General features: G+C 44.6%; 1 protein-coding gene across 5 annotated transcripts in view; it reads right to left on the bottom strand.

Moving 5' to 3' along the window:
- TMOD1 (tropomodulin 1) overlaps positions 1 to 16,152 on the bottom strand; it is a 40,037-nt gene that overhangs the window by 12,163 nt on the left and 11,722 nt on the right. For all 5 annotated transcript variants that reach the window (XM_083420490.1, XM_083420491.1, XM_083420488.1 and 2 more), the window contains exons 2-4: positions 15,704 to 15,877; positions 11,012 to 11,168; positions 3,714 to 3,833 (exon numbers count right to left, since the gene is read on the bottom strand). In XM_083420490.1, the coding sequence (XP_083276616.1) occupies positions 3,714 to 3,833; positions 11,012 to 11,168; positions 15,704 to 15,823 (397 nt within the window). In that variant the 5' untranslated portion in view covers positions 15,824 to 15,877. The remainder of the gene's footprint in view (positions 1 to 3,713; positions 3,834 to 11,011; positions 11,169 to 15,703; positions 15,878 to 16,152) is intronic.

The raw sequence follows: 16,152 nt of genomic DNA, 5'->3' as shown, positions 1-16,152 counted from the left end.
GTTTATCCTGTTTGTTTATCCAGTTTTGTTTTACGTAGGGATAAACCAGGATTCATGGAAAGTGAAACTAAACTCTGCATTAGTCTTTTCCCCAGTCATGCAGAAGGTGCTGTGAGCCTGTGGCTTTGCTTGGGCTCATTCCAGCTTGTGCAAGTTGCGCTAAACCTTAAGTGTTATACACAAATCAGCAAGTTGCTACTTGGTCAACAGTCGATCCTGCCAAGTGTTAAGGAGAGTTTTACTGCAATGGTTCAGAAATCAAAGGGGAATCTGGGGGAAGCAGCAAAGGAAGGAGCAAAATTATCCTCACCATTTGGCAAAATGTCATAAGTGACTAGTCTGCCAAGTGGGTTGCATGCACACTGCAACAAATTACTGTTCGGGAAATGGTAGCCACCCTCTGACTCTAGTTTGTCTGGGATGTGTTCCACCTATAGAACTTGCAAAGGCCTGAAAAAAAATACCGTATTTTTCGCTCTATAAGACGCACCAGACCACAAGACGCACCTAATTTTTGGAGAAGGAAAACAAGAAAAAAAAATTCTGAATCTCAGAAGCCAGAACAGCAAGAGGGATCTCTGCGCAGCGAAAGTAGCAATCCCTCTTGCTGTTCTGGCTTCTGGGATAGCTGTGTAGCCTGCATTCGCTCCATAAGACGCACACACATTTCCCCTTACTTTTTAGGAGGGAAAAAGTGAGTCTTATAGAGCAAAAAATACGGTATGTGTGAAGTTTTCCTGTTACTGTCAGAACAAAGAAGACTTGGACTTGGCTTGATTTCAGAGTTTGTCCATGTAATTCACTCTATGACATGCACTCAGCAGCAGGCAGCAGTACATTCAGACACAGCTGGATCTCTCCTCGGGCAAATGATCTGGCAACATGCAACATCCTGTGTAGCCTTAAACCTGAGAGCAGCTTAGAATTTATCGTTACCATGTCTGCAATCTGATCTCAACTGATTCATTCTATGAGTATTACATGTCAGTTAGTTGCATCTCCTAGAAGAGGCCTTTGGTTCCGTATAGGAGAAAAAGGGAAAGGCCTCTTCAAAAATAGGGCCTGCAACCATCTCTCTTTATTTAAACATTCATTTTAAAAAATATGCTCAATTAGGGGCAGTGTTTCAAATGGCTGAAATAATTTTAAATAAACTAATCTGATAAGCCTGACTAAGGATACAATCCTAAATAGGCTTCTTAGGGAAATAAGCCCACTTGGACTTAACTTCCAGATAAACATGCGCTGGAAATGAATATCAGGTTAAACTTTATTGTAAGACATCCAGTTAGTAAGGTTCAGGCAAACTCATTTTCTTACCCACAGCCATCATTATTCAAGTACAGAAATTAAAAAGAAAGGAACACAGGCTTTAGCCCACAACCGTACAATCTTATCCGTGATATATATGCTACTCAAAGGCAGGAGGAAGTCAGCGTTATTTGCCCCCAAATGGACCGTGTACACATTTGCAGACATGTGGGATTGCCTTTTAGCAGATGGTTACATAGGGCTTTTACAATGCACCGTTCCTGCTTGCCGGGGTGTCAGTCACGGGACAACAGGAGTGTCTTTGCCAAGTTCAAGCTGGTCCACCGACTGCGCCTGCTCCTGAGGAGGTGGGAACAGGCCACAGGGACACACGCCTGGATTATTATAAGGCGCCCTGAACCTCCCAAGTCTTTGCAAGCTTCAGTTGATTACCATATTTTTCGCTCTATAAGACACACCAGACCACAAGACGCACCTAGTTTTTGGAGGAGGAAAACAAGAAAAAGAATATTCTGAATCTCAGAAGCCAGGACAGAAGAAGAAGAAGAAGAGTTTGGATTTGATATCCCGCCTTTCACTCCCTTTAAGGAGTCTCAAAGCGGCTAACATTCTCCTTTCCCTTCCTCCCCCACAACAAACACTCTGTGAGGTGAGTGGGGCTGAGAGACTGTGACTGGCCCAAGGTCACCCAGCAGCTGCATGTGGAGGAGCAGAGACGCGAACCTGGTTACCCAGATTACGTGACTACCGCTCTTAACCACTACACCACACTGGCTCTCAGCAGCAGCAAGAGGGATCACTGCACAGTGAAAGCAGCAATCCCTCTTGCTGTTCTGGCTCCTGGGATAGCTGCGCAGCCTGCATTCACTCCATAAGACGCACACACATTTCCCCTTACTTTTTAGGAGGGAAAAAGTGAGTCTTATAGAGCAAAAAATACGGTAGCTTGCCAATCTGCATCTGTGAATAAAGAAAGCACCTAAGCAAATGGTACCCTGGCTTATTATGGTGGTAGCCCTAACTGACAGTGCGGACAGGCAGCTTTTTGCAAATATAAAATGACCAAGCAGCAAAACCATTTTGGACGGCAGGGCAGAGCAGCAGGACCAAAGCATTCCTAAGCAGGGCCACGAGGCCACCAGCAAGGTTCTCTTACAGTCCCTCTGCGGCTTCTAGTGAGATGGATGATGTCATGGGAATATGGGAAGGAACAGACAGCAAGCTGGAAAAAACAAGACACAGTTTAAGGAGGAAGGAACGGGTTGTAAATGAGCATGAAAATGAGATGAACGGAGGGGGAAAGAGGATTTTAGTTGAAACGAGCGAGTTGGGTGTTAATACGAACTCTAGGGAAATAAGCCAAGACAGTCTGCGCTAGGCAAGTGCTTTTCAGATACTGCTGGGCTCCAGTTCCCATGAGCTCCAGCTAGGAAGGCCAATGAGAAACTGGGTGTTGTAGTCCATCAACATTTGGAGAGCAAACAGGGTTAGAGAGTAAGACTGCATTAGCGCCTCAACTTAGGTCCAAACTTGTCAAGGTTTCGGGAAAGCTATTCCTCCCCCGGCTGCAACAAGAGCAGAGAAAACAAGGTAGAGTCCTGTTTAATGAGTTTTATTCAATTCTAATAGCGAGAGACAAAAGAACGCAACAAGGCTTAACAATGGTGTTGCTCCGAACGGGGCTCCACCTCCCTCCTTCCTAGCAGCATCGTTTTCCCTTACGGTGGCCACCCAGGGTCAAATGTCTCTGATTCCATTGTTCCTGAACGCCGAGTTCAGGGGGAAGGGGAATCAGAAATACTCTCCAGTGACAAAGTGTCAGCTGGTTGCCCTGCCACAGTCCCCCCCCCCTTCTTCTAACACTTCCCAATTCTTTGTTCTCCTGTCTCTGAGCTGTGACTTCCCTCAAACCCCTGCTGTAAACCAATGGCCCCACCGGATTCCCACCCCCAAACTGAAATCTGCACTGAAAGGGCACAGATTTTCCAACATTTCACACGTCCAAGCTGCTGCTGTGATGAGGGAACTGAAAGCAGTACAAAAATTCTCCAGGAATTACCAATGTTTCTATGTACATTTTCAATGGTGCATTGTATCAGAGGGGGCCTAATTTGAAGGCCTGTAAAGTATGTATGTTCGAATATTTCTCGCTGTCTGATTTCTGTGACCAATCACCAACCTTTCCGGTCACACCTTGTATTTAAAAAACAGGTTCAAAATTGCTCTGTGGGTGGGAAGAAATAACCTGTGAGATCGCATGAGTCTGCTGTTCAGTGCTGTCCAGAGGCAGCTTTTGCTGCAAACTTACAGAACGGTCCCCCCCAAAAAAACTCAAAACTGGAGGATGAAACAGTACATACAGACTGAATGTAGTGAGGTGGCTTCCAAACTGATAAGGATAATTACAAAGGAAGCCAAATGTAGGCAGTCTCGTGTCTTACCAGCGATATCACAGAGCTCAGCATCTGAGGCGTTTGCTAGTGCTTCCTCCAGTTCTGGCTCCAGAGTTACGCTTTCCAAAACAGGATCTATAGCCTTCTGCTTGGGGACCCAAATTTTCCCTGTAAATACAAAAAGGGCCGTCAGCCTCGTAGCAATTGCTTTAACAACAGGGATTTAAGTTTCCTTGCCTCAAACCCCTAGTAAACAGAATATGTAGCACCAGGAACAACTACTACTGCATTCCAACCCAAAGGTTCAAATTTGATCCTACTGACAGAGATGCAAGTATGTTTTGATTAAGCAAAAGTACATAAAACGACAGGATGTAATCAGCGGTTAACAAAGGATAGCAAGCAGTGCAGTATTTTCAGAGGGCGCTGTGGTCTAAGCCACTGAGTCTCTTGGACTTGCAGATCAGAAGGTCGGCGGTTCGAATCCCTGCGACAGGGTGAGCTCCCATTGCTCTGTCCCAGCTCCTGCCAACCTAGCAGTTTGAAAGCACACCAGTGCAAGTAGATAAACAGGTACCGCTGTGGCGGGAAGATAAATGGTGTTTCCGTGCACTCTGACTTCCTGGTGTCCTGTTGCACCAGAAGCGGTTTAGTCATGCTGCCCACACGACCCAAAAAACTGTCTGTGGACAAATGCTGGCTCCCTTGGCCTGAAAGCGAGATGAGCGCCGCAACCCCATAGTTGCCTTTGATTGGACTTAACCATCCAGGGGTCCTTTACCTTTTACCTATTTTCAGAGCAGCAGGTCTACTCTGGAAACACCCTCCTTGCATTCAGCCCCCTTCTCTGAAAGACTCACTTTTTCCCTCCTAAAAATTAAGGGGAAATGTGTGTGCGTCTTATGGAGCGAATGCAGGCTGCGCAGCTATCGCAGAAGCCAGAACAGCAAGAGGGATTGCTGCTTTCACTGCACAGCGATCCCTCTTGCTGTTGTGGCTTCTGAGATTCAGAATATTTTTTTTCTTGTTTTCCTCCTCCCAAAACTAGGTGCGTCTTGTGGTCTGGTGCGTCTTATAGAGCGGAAAATAGGCTGAAGCGGAAAAGTCGGTGGCACATGACTGGCTGCCCACCTCCTAGTGATGGCATTAAGGAACCTCTCTTACCTTCTGAGCAGTTTTGCACTGAAAAATCTGTAAGCTGAACAAACTCACGAACTTTATGTGGTGCTTTAAAAAATCAAGGTACTCCAAGTCTGACAGCTGTGCCAGCATTGGATTTGCTGGTATGCACATCTCTTGTTTCAGTTGCAAAGATGAGAAGGAGCCAGGCTCATCCCCAAGGGACGTCTCAAGACATTTTGGTGCCGGAGGCAGCGGACAGGATGGCGCTCCCTGGCCCCTCACCATTTCGTGTACGGAGCCTGACTAGGCTGACAGCTGAATCTTACTTCAAGACTTGGCAACAGGCTCTTCCACCAGAGAGCAGTCTAGCTTATGGGGCACAAGGCAGGCTAGTTAAGGGGGCTTGGTTGTGAGATGGCAGACTGGATGGGTACTGGCACTACCGCCCAACTGCCTTCATCGGCCAAATGAGGTGGGCACATCGCTCTACCTTTGTCTCCCTGCTCACCCCACAAGCGAGGGACACTTTGTGTTTCATCTGATCTTCACTCAAACTCCAGAACCCTGGTTTTATAAAGTTCCCGTTTTGCTTATTATTATTTTTTAAAAAATATATTTAATCATTTTTTCAATACAGTGGTACCTCGGGTTAAGTACTTAATTCGTTCCGGAGGTCTGTTCTTAACCTGAAACTGTTCTTAACCTGAGGTACCATTTTAGCTAATGGGGCCTCCTGCTGCTGCCGCTCCACCAGACCCTGTTTTCTGTTCTTATCCTGAAGCAAAGTTCTTAACCTGAAGCACTGTTTCTGGGTTAGCGGAGTCTGTAACCTGAAGCGTATGTAACCTGAAGCGTATGTAACCCGAGGTACCACTGTACAAACAGCAACCACAAAAAACACATACAACAAAAACCACAATAACACTAATAATACAATTTAACAATTCAGATTTGAGTACTGATATACCTATAACTACACCTTTTTAACAATATTTCCCCACATCTCCTCCCGCTACTTCCCACCACTGTCCGCATTATCGCTTAAGTATTCCTTCCAGATTTCTTCATATTTATCCATTCTTAATTTGCGTCGATATGCAATTCATTCGTATGTAACTAGTCTGTCCATATTGTCAATTCTTGTGCTCAAAGGGATCTTTTTGCGGCTCCTCCAATTCATCAAAACAAGTTTTTTTGCTTCTAATATGGCACGGTACATCCATTTTTTTTGACCTCTTGTAATCTCCCATGTTTCCGATATATAATTTATAATTAAATTCAAATCCCCTACATAACAATTTCTTTTTATTACTCTTGCTATATATATTCTTACCTCGCACCAAAATGATCTTATTTTTGCTTATTATGTTAACAGCCCGTGGCTTTTCTTGCCTCACTTTCAAAACTTTAAACCTCCTACACTTGTAAGAAGTATCTGAAACTGGGGACAACTAAATCCCAATTAAGTCATTTGGAAAAAAGAAATAAAGAGATGTTTGATAACTAATTTAATGTTAAAGAAAGTGGGTTAGCCAATACAGTGGTACATCAGTTTTTGAACATAATCCGCAAATTTAATAGAGAAAGTTGAGAAATATAACATATACACTCAGTGGAAGCCGTTCGACTTCCGAGGCGTGTTCAAAAATGGAAGCATTTACTTTCGGGTTTATGGCATTCAAGTTCGTCAACAGAGGTGTTCAAAAACCGAGGTACCACTGTACTGTTTAGTAGGGCTTTTAGTAGTAACGATGGCACTCTGATATCAGCTAGATAGGAGATATGTAATCTTGTATTTCTATTTTATTTATAAAAATAATTGTACACTGCAATTTTGTTTTTTTTTAAAATGAACAACAATATGATTTTAAAAATGACAAACCAATTATTAAAAAATTTAAAGGTCAGCAGCTGACTTTTACAAAGAATTTTTTTCTTAATTGTCTGCATAAGCCTGGCAGCACAGAATAGTTTTCAGCAAATGTTTGAAAGTTCGTACAGAAGGCGCCTGCTTAATCTCTATCGGAAGAGCATTCCACAAGAGGGGGCCAATTATACCGAAGTCTCGGTTTCCTACTTATGTCAAATGAGCCTCACCAGCTCTGGGTGCAACCAGTGACCTCCTACAGATGTCCTTTCAGCAAAATCTTCAAAGTAAACACACACACAAACACACATACAGGAGCAGGGACAAAGGGTTGAAAATAGTATAGAACAATCAACCACTACCGTATATTTTGCTCTATAAGCCTCACTTTTTCCCTCCTAAAAAGTAAGGGGAAATGTGTGTGCGTCTTATGGAGCGAATGCAGGCTGCGCAGCTATCCCAGAAGCCAGAACAGAGAGAGGGATCGCTGCTTTCACTGCGCAGCGGTCCTTCTTGCTGTTCTGGCTTCTGAGATTCAGAATATTTTTTTTCTTGTTTTCCTCCTCCAAAAACTAGGTGCGTCTTGTGGTCTGGTACGTCTTATAGAGCGAAAAATACGGTATATTGTAAGGAAAAATACATAGATTACAAGGTGGTGTTGGTTAGAAGGGAAAAGTTTATCTATTTTTAATACCTGTTTAGTTATTTTTCCACTAAAAGGGGGGGGGGGAGGAGGAGGGAGAAGTTCAATAAACGTTCTATAAAAGCTGGATTTTGAAAGATTCACACCAAAATTGAAATAGTGAAAACACGAGCAGCTTTAAGAAAGAAAAAAGAGAGAGGCACTTTTAAAGAAAACAATCTGGGAGACGCCTGTAAATGAGATAGCATACTCATTGCTCCAGGCATGGAATGTGACACTGGGGCTATTTTTGTCCTTGCTGCCCCTGCGACGCAGAATGGAGAGGAGAACAAAGACCACGCTATCCCGAAAGCCGCTCGAAGGTTGAGCGTGGCTAAATTTAGGCCTCACAAAGAACCAACTGCTCCCTGGTTCCCTCTCGAGATCAAGAAAAAATAAATTTTGAAATCCTTTATGGTACTGCCCACTCTAGTCACTTTAGATTTTTAAAAGCATATACAGCGGTACCTCAGGTTACATACGCTTCAGGTTACATACGCTGCAGGTTACAGACTTCGCTAACCCAGGAATAGTACCTCGGGTTAAGAACTTTGCTTCAGGATGAGAACAGAAATCACGCGGTGGCAGCGGGAGGCCCCATTAGCTAAAGTGGTGCTTCAGGTTAAGAACAGTTTCAGGTTAAGAACGTACCTCCGGAACGAATTAAGTACTTAACCTGAGGTACCACTATACTGAAGAAGAGAAAGGGTGGACTTTTACAGAGGCAAAGATCTGAATGCTCAGAAACATCGGGGTGCAGAAAACATCAAATAGGAATTTTGACTTAAAATGTAACTGGGGGGGGGGGGGGAATGCCACCAGTATAATCACTCCACTCCACTCCCTGGTCTCTTATTGATCTTAGATATATTGCTAAGAAAATTCCCAAAGACTGTTTTTGTGGTTTTGTGTTGTTCAGAGTGTCCCCCCCCCTTTTATTTTGATATGTGTATTCCTGTTGTTTCCATCGTTTACCTGGGTTTAGTGCTCCCAAATGGCAGGTGATAGGCTGGCTGGGCTTCCAAGGGGAAATGAAGCAGGGGAGGAGGGATTATGGAGCGGGTTTAAAATTGAGAAAAGTATGCTAGGTTTACAGTAATGTTCAATGTGTGTCACTTTATATTCCAAAATAAAAGTGCTGATGGGACAAACAGTGTGTGTTTGTTTAAAAATACAGTGGTACCTCGGGTTACAGACACTTCAGGTTACAGACTCCGCTAACCCAGAAATAGTACCTCAGGTTAAGAACTTTGCTTCAGGATGAGAACAGAAATTGTGCGGCACCAGTGGGAGGCCCCCTTAGCTAAAGTGGTACCTCATGTTAAGAGCAGTTTCAGGTTAAGAACGGACCTCCGGAACGAATTAAGTTCTTAACCCGAGGTACCACTGTAAAGGAAGAGTTGCCTTTCTGAATCAAAACAAAAGCCCACCTAGTCCAGAGTTCAGGGAAGCTTGAAATATGGAATTTTGCTACCATGCATGTCTAATTAAATTGATCAATTTAATTAATTCGATCTTCTCCACCATCCCATTTACCACAATGGCCAAGGAGATGCCCTTGTGTGAAGGCAGCTGTGCCTTCCCTGGACTCAGCCGTAACATGGATGTGTAATTCAGCTTATCCTAGGGACTCCTGGGGGGGGGGGAAGGTAAAGGACCCCTGGATGGTTAAGTCCAGTCAAAGGCAACTGTGGGGTGTGGCGCTCATCTCACTTTCAGGCCAAAGGAGCCAGTGTTTGTCCACAGACAGATTTCCGGGTCATGTGGCCAGCGTGACTAAACCGCTTCTGGCGCAACGTGACAGAAACCAGAGCACACGGAAACACTGTATACCTTCCTGCCACAGTGGTACTTATTTATCTACTTGCACTGGTGTGCTTTTGAACTGCTAGGTTGGCAGGAGCTGGGACAGAGCAACGGGAGATGACCCCGTCACAGGGATTCGAACTGCCAACCTTCTGATCGGCAAGCCCAAGAGGTTCAGTATTTTAGACCACAGCGCCACCCGCATCCCCATGACTCCGAATACTGTGGGCCCATGTACATTTTATAGCCTCTGTGTAATCCCTTCCTAGCAGCAGCGATCTGCAGCAAGTGATTGGCCAACTGTTTGTGAAGCGGAAATGCCAGCGGTGGTGTTGCCAGTGATGTGCCAAACAGGGCAAGGCCCTCTGAAATGCAACTCGCCCCACACAGACCAACCTCGTAGGGAAGGGCTTTTGACAGTCTCTACATGGAGACCACAACATCTAAATCAGCCCTCTGCCTCATGGCTTTCTTTCTCTCACCGAGTGCAAGCAAAAGAAAGCATTCAGTGTTTTTTTTCTAAAAAAATGTTTAGAGGTACTCTCATTTTCCTACTCATATTGAAATAAGGTAAAGGTAAAGGGACCCCTGACCATTAGGTCCAGTCGCGGAAGACTTTCGGGTTGCGGTGCTCATCTCGCTTTATTGGCCGAGGGAGCCGGCGTACAGCTTCCGGGTCATGTGGCCAGCATGACTAAGCTGCTTCTGGCGAACCAGAGCAGCGCACGGAAACGCCGTTTACCTACCCGCTGGAGTGGTACCTATTTATCTACTTGCACTTTGACGTGCTTTCGAACTGCTAGGTTGGCAGGACATACTGAAATACTGCCCCTCATACTGAAATACTGCCCCTCAATGAGGCCAAACTTAGATTCACAAAAAGTTTAGGGGTGTGCGGACCCCTGTGTACCCCCCAGAAAAAAAGCACTGGCTACATTCAAATGAAGGAAATCTACTGCATATCAACCTAAGCAAGTTGTGCTTCCTTTTTCTGATTATTTGTCTATAACCTTTGATAGAATTCAGATAATTGAACAAACTTTGTTGCATTACATTCTCCATCAAATTATCTTCCCACTGATATATAATTCTATGGTATTACTCAAAAAAGAAAGAATGTTATGAGCCATCAAACCTCGGAAATACATTTCCCCTAATAATAATAATAATAATAATAATAATAATAATAATAATAATAATTTATTTATTTATATCCCACCCTCCCCAGCCGAAGCCGGGCTCAGGGCGGCTAACAACAATAAAATAATACCAAAAGGTTTCCGCAATTTTGGCTGCTAGTGGATATAATCTTGGAGACGGGTTATGAATTTTCTGCATTCCTAAACCCAATACAAATGTCAATCTACATGCATCTCTCATGACACGGTGGCCTCAAACACACTTACGATTTAATGTGAGTGAGCAGGATGTGAGCAAGTCAAGAGTCTGGCTTGTTGTGCCGTTAGTGGCAACCAAGGTTTGTCCTTGTCTTAGCACTTGAGGTTTATTGGGCCAGAAGCCAACATCTGGATAACAAGGCATGCTGCACTCTGCTATCTTTTGTCCACAGCGTGGCAGAAGCAGGGGAGGAGCGCTGCGAGAACTTTTGAGCAGTGTGCCCCAGCAGGCTGCACGCTCACATTAAACCATGGTTTGCTTTAAGAACTATGGTTTAATGTGATGTGCGAACCAGGCCAAGTCAGTGGGAAGTTGGCTTGAGCAACCATTACTGAAATGAATGGTATATGAAATAGGAGACTTAATCTTCAACATCACCTCGATTCATTTAGTGGGGCTAACTGAAAATCCAGAGAACACATACCCAAAATTTGAGAAATACCTGGGCATAGTTACTTGACTGTCTCATACCTCTTTTCTCCCCTGTAAAAGGAACCAGATCTTCTCGGTCTTTAATCTCATTTGCCTGCTTCTCCAGATGGGCGAGTAGGTCGTCTCTTTTAAAGGGGCCAGTGGGTGTTTTCTTCGTTTGATCTCTCTGTCTCATTCCTGCAGGCAATAATGCATTCTAGATTTCGGAGAAGGGGAGGGAAAACGGACCATCACCATCACTTATCAGCCCATATTCTTAAATTTAAGATACCACTGAAACACCGCATACTGACTGTGCCCATCTGACTGTATCCACAGGGTGTAGGGAAGATGACCAGGTAAGTTCTTTTTAAAGAGGTAAGTGGAATCTGCAACAAAATGTTGCAGCATGGAGTGATCCTCTCCAGGGTTCCAAACAGCCAGCCATGACCCTTTTCCAGAACATATCATTCCATTTCCCCCCATCTTTACTGGTTTTGCATCTCCCACCAGGCAGTTTCAGCCAGGGAGCCACAGGAAAGCTCATCACAAAACATAAAAATAAATATCTGTGAGTAAATCTGTTGCCACCAGTGGCGTAGCGTGGGTTGTCAGCATCCGGGGCAAGGCAAGTAATTTGCGCCCCCTAACCCAGGGCAAGGCAAGTAATTTGCGCCCCCCCCCCCCGCTGCACTGTCCCTCCCCCAGATAGTCCCTCGCTCTCTCTCCGCACCGCACCGCACGCCTGGCACCCTCCCCTCCACAGTGGGCGGCGACCCGGCGGCTCGGATCTGATTCGCACAGCCAGCACTGCAGTGAGAGTGAGTGAGCGAGCCAGGTAGGGGCAGAGAGCTGCGAGTGCGAGCGCGCCCCCCCCAGATGTTGCGCCCAGTGTGGCCGGCCCCCCCTGCACCCCCCACGCTACGCCACTGGTTGCCACTCTCAGTACAGAGGAACTGGAATAAATGTCTGCATGGCAAATACACCTCTTTGCACCTGCTGACAGGAACAGGGGGAGCTGGTGGCAGGTTTACTTGTTAGGAAGCAGGTGGGCAGCTGCCAACACACTTCCACTTAGATCTCACAAGGGGGTGGGATTGTAAGGTAATTAAAAAATTTTGGGAAATGATATACAACCTGAAGCATTTTTGTTAGGGATTGTAGGGAAAGATCTGCCAAAAAAGCTGAAAAACATCTTCATGTATGCGACAACGGCCGCGAGAGTTCTGGTAGCACAAGGATGGAAGACTGAAGAAACCCCAACTGAAGAATCATGGCAAGAAAAATTGACGGACTATGCAGAACTGGCAAAACTGACATACAAGCTACGGGACAAGGATAACTGTGACTTTAAGGATGAATGGGAACCCTTTACAAAGTATCTGTAGAGGCAACAAAGTGAACTGGACTCCTTGGCAGGTTTTGAATAAACATTCACAAACTTTTTATTGATAATAATCAGCTAAATAGTTTGGGGATTTATACAACTGTGTAACATGCAGAAAACAGCATTTTTAGAGAAATCAAAGACTGGAACTGAGGGAAGTGGGGGGTGGGGGGGTTCTGTGGGGGGAGGGAGGGGGAGGGAGGAAAATGGGGGGAAATAAGGATGATATGTTTCTGGATAATATGTTTTGTTTTAATTTTGAATAAAAAGTTATTTTTAAAAAAAATCTCACAAGGGGAAGACTTCTAAGATCTCACACTGAGGGAAGACTCCTAGAATATCCCTGAAGGAGCCTAGTCCTCACAGGACTTCTCAGCTACATTGCATTGAGAACAGAAAACTTTACTGGACAAGACATGATGTTGTATAAACATTTGGTTCTTTTTATTGCCATTTCTCTTTTTTCTCGTTACCTTTTTTGCCTTTTTTGATGTGACGAAACTTTTTTTTACTTTGTGCTTAACTTTGTTATACTTACCTTTGTTGTATGATTGTATTTTAAAATAATAAAGATTTATTAAAAAAAAGAGAGAGAGAGAAGTAGCTTGAAAAATAAAACAAATCCACAATTCATTCCCCTCTCTGGTTGGGATTCAATTACCGTATTTTTTTGCTCTATAAGACTCACTTTTTCCCTCCTAAAAAGTAAGGGGAAATGTGTGTGCGTCTTATGGAGCGAATGCAGGCTGCACAGCTATCCCAGAAGCCAGAACAGCAAGAGGGATTGCTGCTTTCACTGCACAGCGATCCCTCTCGCTGTTCTGGCTTCTGAGATTCAGAATATTTTTTTTTCTTGTGTTCCTCCTCCCAAAACTAGGTGCGTCTTGTGGTCTGGTGCGTCTTACAGAGCAAAAAATATGGTAGTCAGTCCTGCCAGCCAGGGGCGCCCGCTTGCCCCCCCCCCACTGAGGTGGCCTGGCATCGTGTTGACGTCATATGCACATAATGCGCAATCTGGGGGTCGGCTGCGGGGAATGGGAAGCGTGGAAGGTGATCTTCCACGCATCCTGCCCCCTGCCTGGCACGCCAGCAGGGAGGGCGAGTTTTGTTAGAATTCCTGCTCCATGATTGCAGTCATGGGATTTTTGTCTATCACATGACGGTATATGTTTTGACTCCACAGAGTTGGAAGCGACGGAAACAGGATGTTTGTGTTACTGTGTTCCGTGAAGTGGGACTATTGTCCTTTGTTCTTTTTCTCTTTGCTGTCTGATGCTAGAGAGAGAGGGAGCCATGTTGCAGTGCTCCGCGTGTGTTTGTATGTAAATAAAGTCGATTAGCCAAAATGCTGAGTTGCTGAGGTCTGTCACGCAAGCTGTGAAGACTCTGCGGATCCCTAAATGTGCCGGTGTCTGTTGGCATCGTTCGCTGTGATGTTTGGGCAGAAGAAAGCTTTTGAAGCTTCTGAATGATCAACCAGGAGGGGGAGAACATGCCAGTCAGGCATGTGTCTCTGCCAGGGTCCTACTCGAGTGTAGGCTGAGCTCCTGACATGTTTGCAGGTGGAAGGCTGATCTGTTTGGGAGGCCCTCAATATTGGAGTAGTTCAGCCACCTGGCCACAGATATTGCTTCTGCAATGGGGCTCTGATCCCCCTCTCATTCTGTCAGGTCCCCCAAACACTGGCTTGGGGTGGGTGCAAGAACTCTCTGCAAAGTGTGCGAGGGGAAGGATCGTTCCATCTCACAATTCAAAATGCTTGCACTGATGGAATGCTGAATTCCACCCACTGTGTATAATTTTGGGCTATCCCATCACGAATGTAGGAGGTCTACATTTCAATGGCTGTCTCTGGCACAGCATGGAGACAATGGACATTTTTGTGGTATTTACATATTGGCAAATATTCTTACTGTAGGTGGGGAGGAAGGTGAGTGAAAACACACAAAAGTAGCAACAGCACACCTTTGCAGCTTAGGGCCTCTAAGAGAGGGTTTAGCAAATGGGTAGGGCCCAAACTAAGGTCCGGGGGCTGGATCCGGCCCAATCGCCTTCTAAATCCAGCCTGCGGACAGTCTGGGAATCAGCATGTTTTTATATGAGTGGAATGTATCCTTTTATTTAAAATGCATCTCTGGGTTATTTGTGGGGCCTGCCTGGTGTTTTTACATGAATAGAATGTGTGTTTTTATTTAAAATGCATCTCTGGGTTATTTGTGGGGCATAGGAATACATTCATTTTTTCCTTTCAAAATACAGTCGCAGCCTCCCACAAGGTCTGAGGGACAGTTGACCGGCCCCCTGCTGAAAAAGTTTGCTGACCCCTGGTTTAGCACAATACAAAAGAACTTTAGAGCCCCTCAAGATGTTCCTTTTATTGTGCATTTCTGATGTTTTGTGCCAACAATGGCATTGTGTCAATTATATGCGACCCCCCTTTGAATACTGTCTGCACCTCCAAATGTTTCGGAGTTGACATACAACTTTGCCCTGAAGCTTTCTGCTTAAATCCTGCAACTTTTTTATAGCACAAACTTTTCAGATTATTTTTTTGTGCAGTGCCTCTCCAGACGGCAATGACATGGTCACATTGGGGAAGCATCACAGAACAAACTACAGCCGTACCTTGGTTGTCGAACGCTTTGGTACTCGTCTATTTTGGCTCCCGAACGAAGCAAACCTGGAAGTGAGTGTTCCAGTTTGCGAAAGTTTTTTGGACGCCAAACGTCCGAAGCGGCTCCTGCAGGCAATCAGAAGCCACACCTTGGTTGTTGAACAGTTTCAGAAGTCGAAAGGACTTCTGGAACGGATTCTGTTCAACAGCCAAGGTACAACTGTACTGTACTTCCAATGTTCTCCTCGCAGGTGTACTGGAGGGGAAGCAGGAAAGGGGAGCCCAAGGCTCGTTCACATAACATTTAAACCATGTCTCAGTTTCCCAGTAGCAACAGTAGATCATTAAAAGGAATTAAAGAAGCATCTTTTTACCAGGAGCGCCTGCCAAGGAAAAATCTAAACAAGATTCTATGACTCTATGAACCAAGGGGGCAATTCTAGTATTCCTGACACCACCAAACAGAGCGCGGTGCCGACGTTTGCAGGCAAGAGTCTGCTTCAAATTAAGCAGACAGTGAAGGTGTAAGATTCCAAAATAGACTGTGTATCAAACCTGGCTCACGTCCAAGGAGAGTCGGGAGGGAAAGAGGGTGAAGGAAAGCCCAAGCAGATCCAAAGATGGTCTAACACCGCAAAGAGTAGCAGAAGGGTCCCCTATTTATTTATATTTCATTGCTTAGCGTGCCCGACGTAGATGTTTTCACACAATTCAAGAAGTATCACATGAGCTGTCCTTTAAAATCACTTACATCAGGGTCTAGGTCTACCAGTTCATCCTCTAACATCTTGATCTCTTCTTCTGTCAGTGCTCCAAGGATCTGATCTTCATCCAGATCCCGGTATTTCTCTAGTTCTTTTCGGTACGACATCTTGGAGAATTCTTGCTCTCAAGAGCTTCTCTCTAATATACAAGCTGTATGTTTCTAAAAGAGAAAGCACAAAACACAAGATGGAATTTAAACATTGTGCTACCATGTTCGTTCCATGACTGCAAGCCTTGAGTGTCCAATGGAACAATCATTTTTAAAAAAAAAAATAATATTTATTAAAAGTTTAAAGATTACAGAAAGAAAAAGAATAAACAATACAAATCAATACATTACAATACATAAAAAGAATACATAAAAAGAAAACAAAGGACACAATACATCAAAACAAAAACAAAAGCAAAAACAGTTAAAAACACATCCAATATTTA

Source organism: Podarcis tiliguerta, assembly GCF_965153285.1.
Source record: "Podarcis tiliguerta genome assembly, chromosome: 17".
Lineage (NCBI taxonomy): Eukaryota > Metazoa > Chordata > Lepidosauria > Squamata > Lacertidae > Podarcis > Podarcis tiliguerta.
This window is presented reverse-complemented; position numbering and strand designations above follow the sequence as displayed.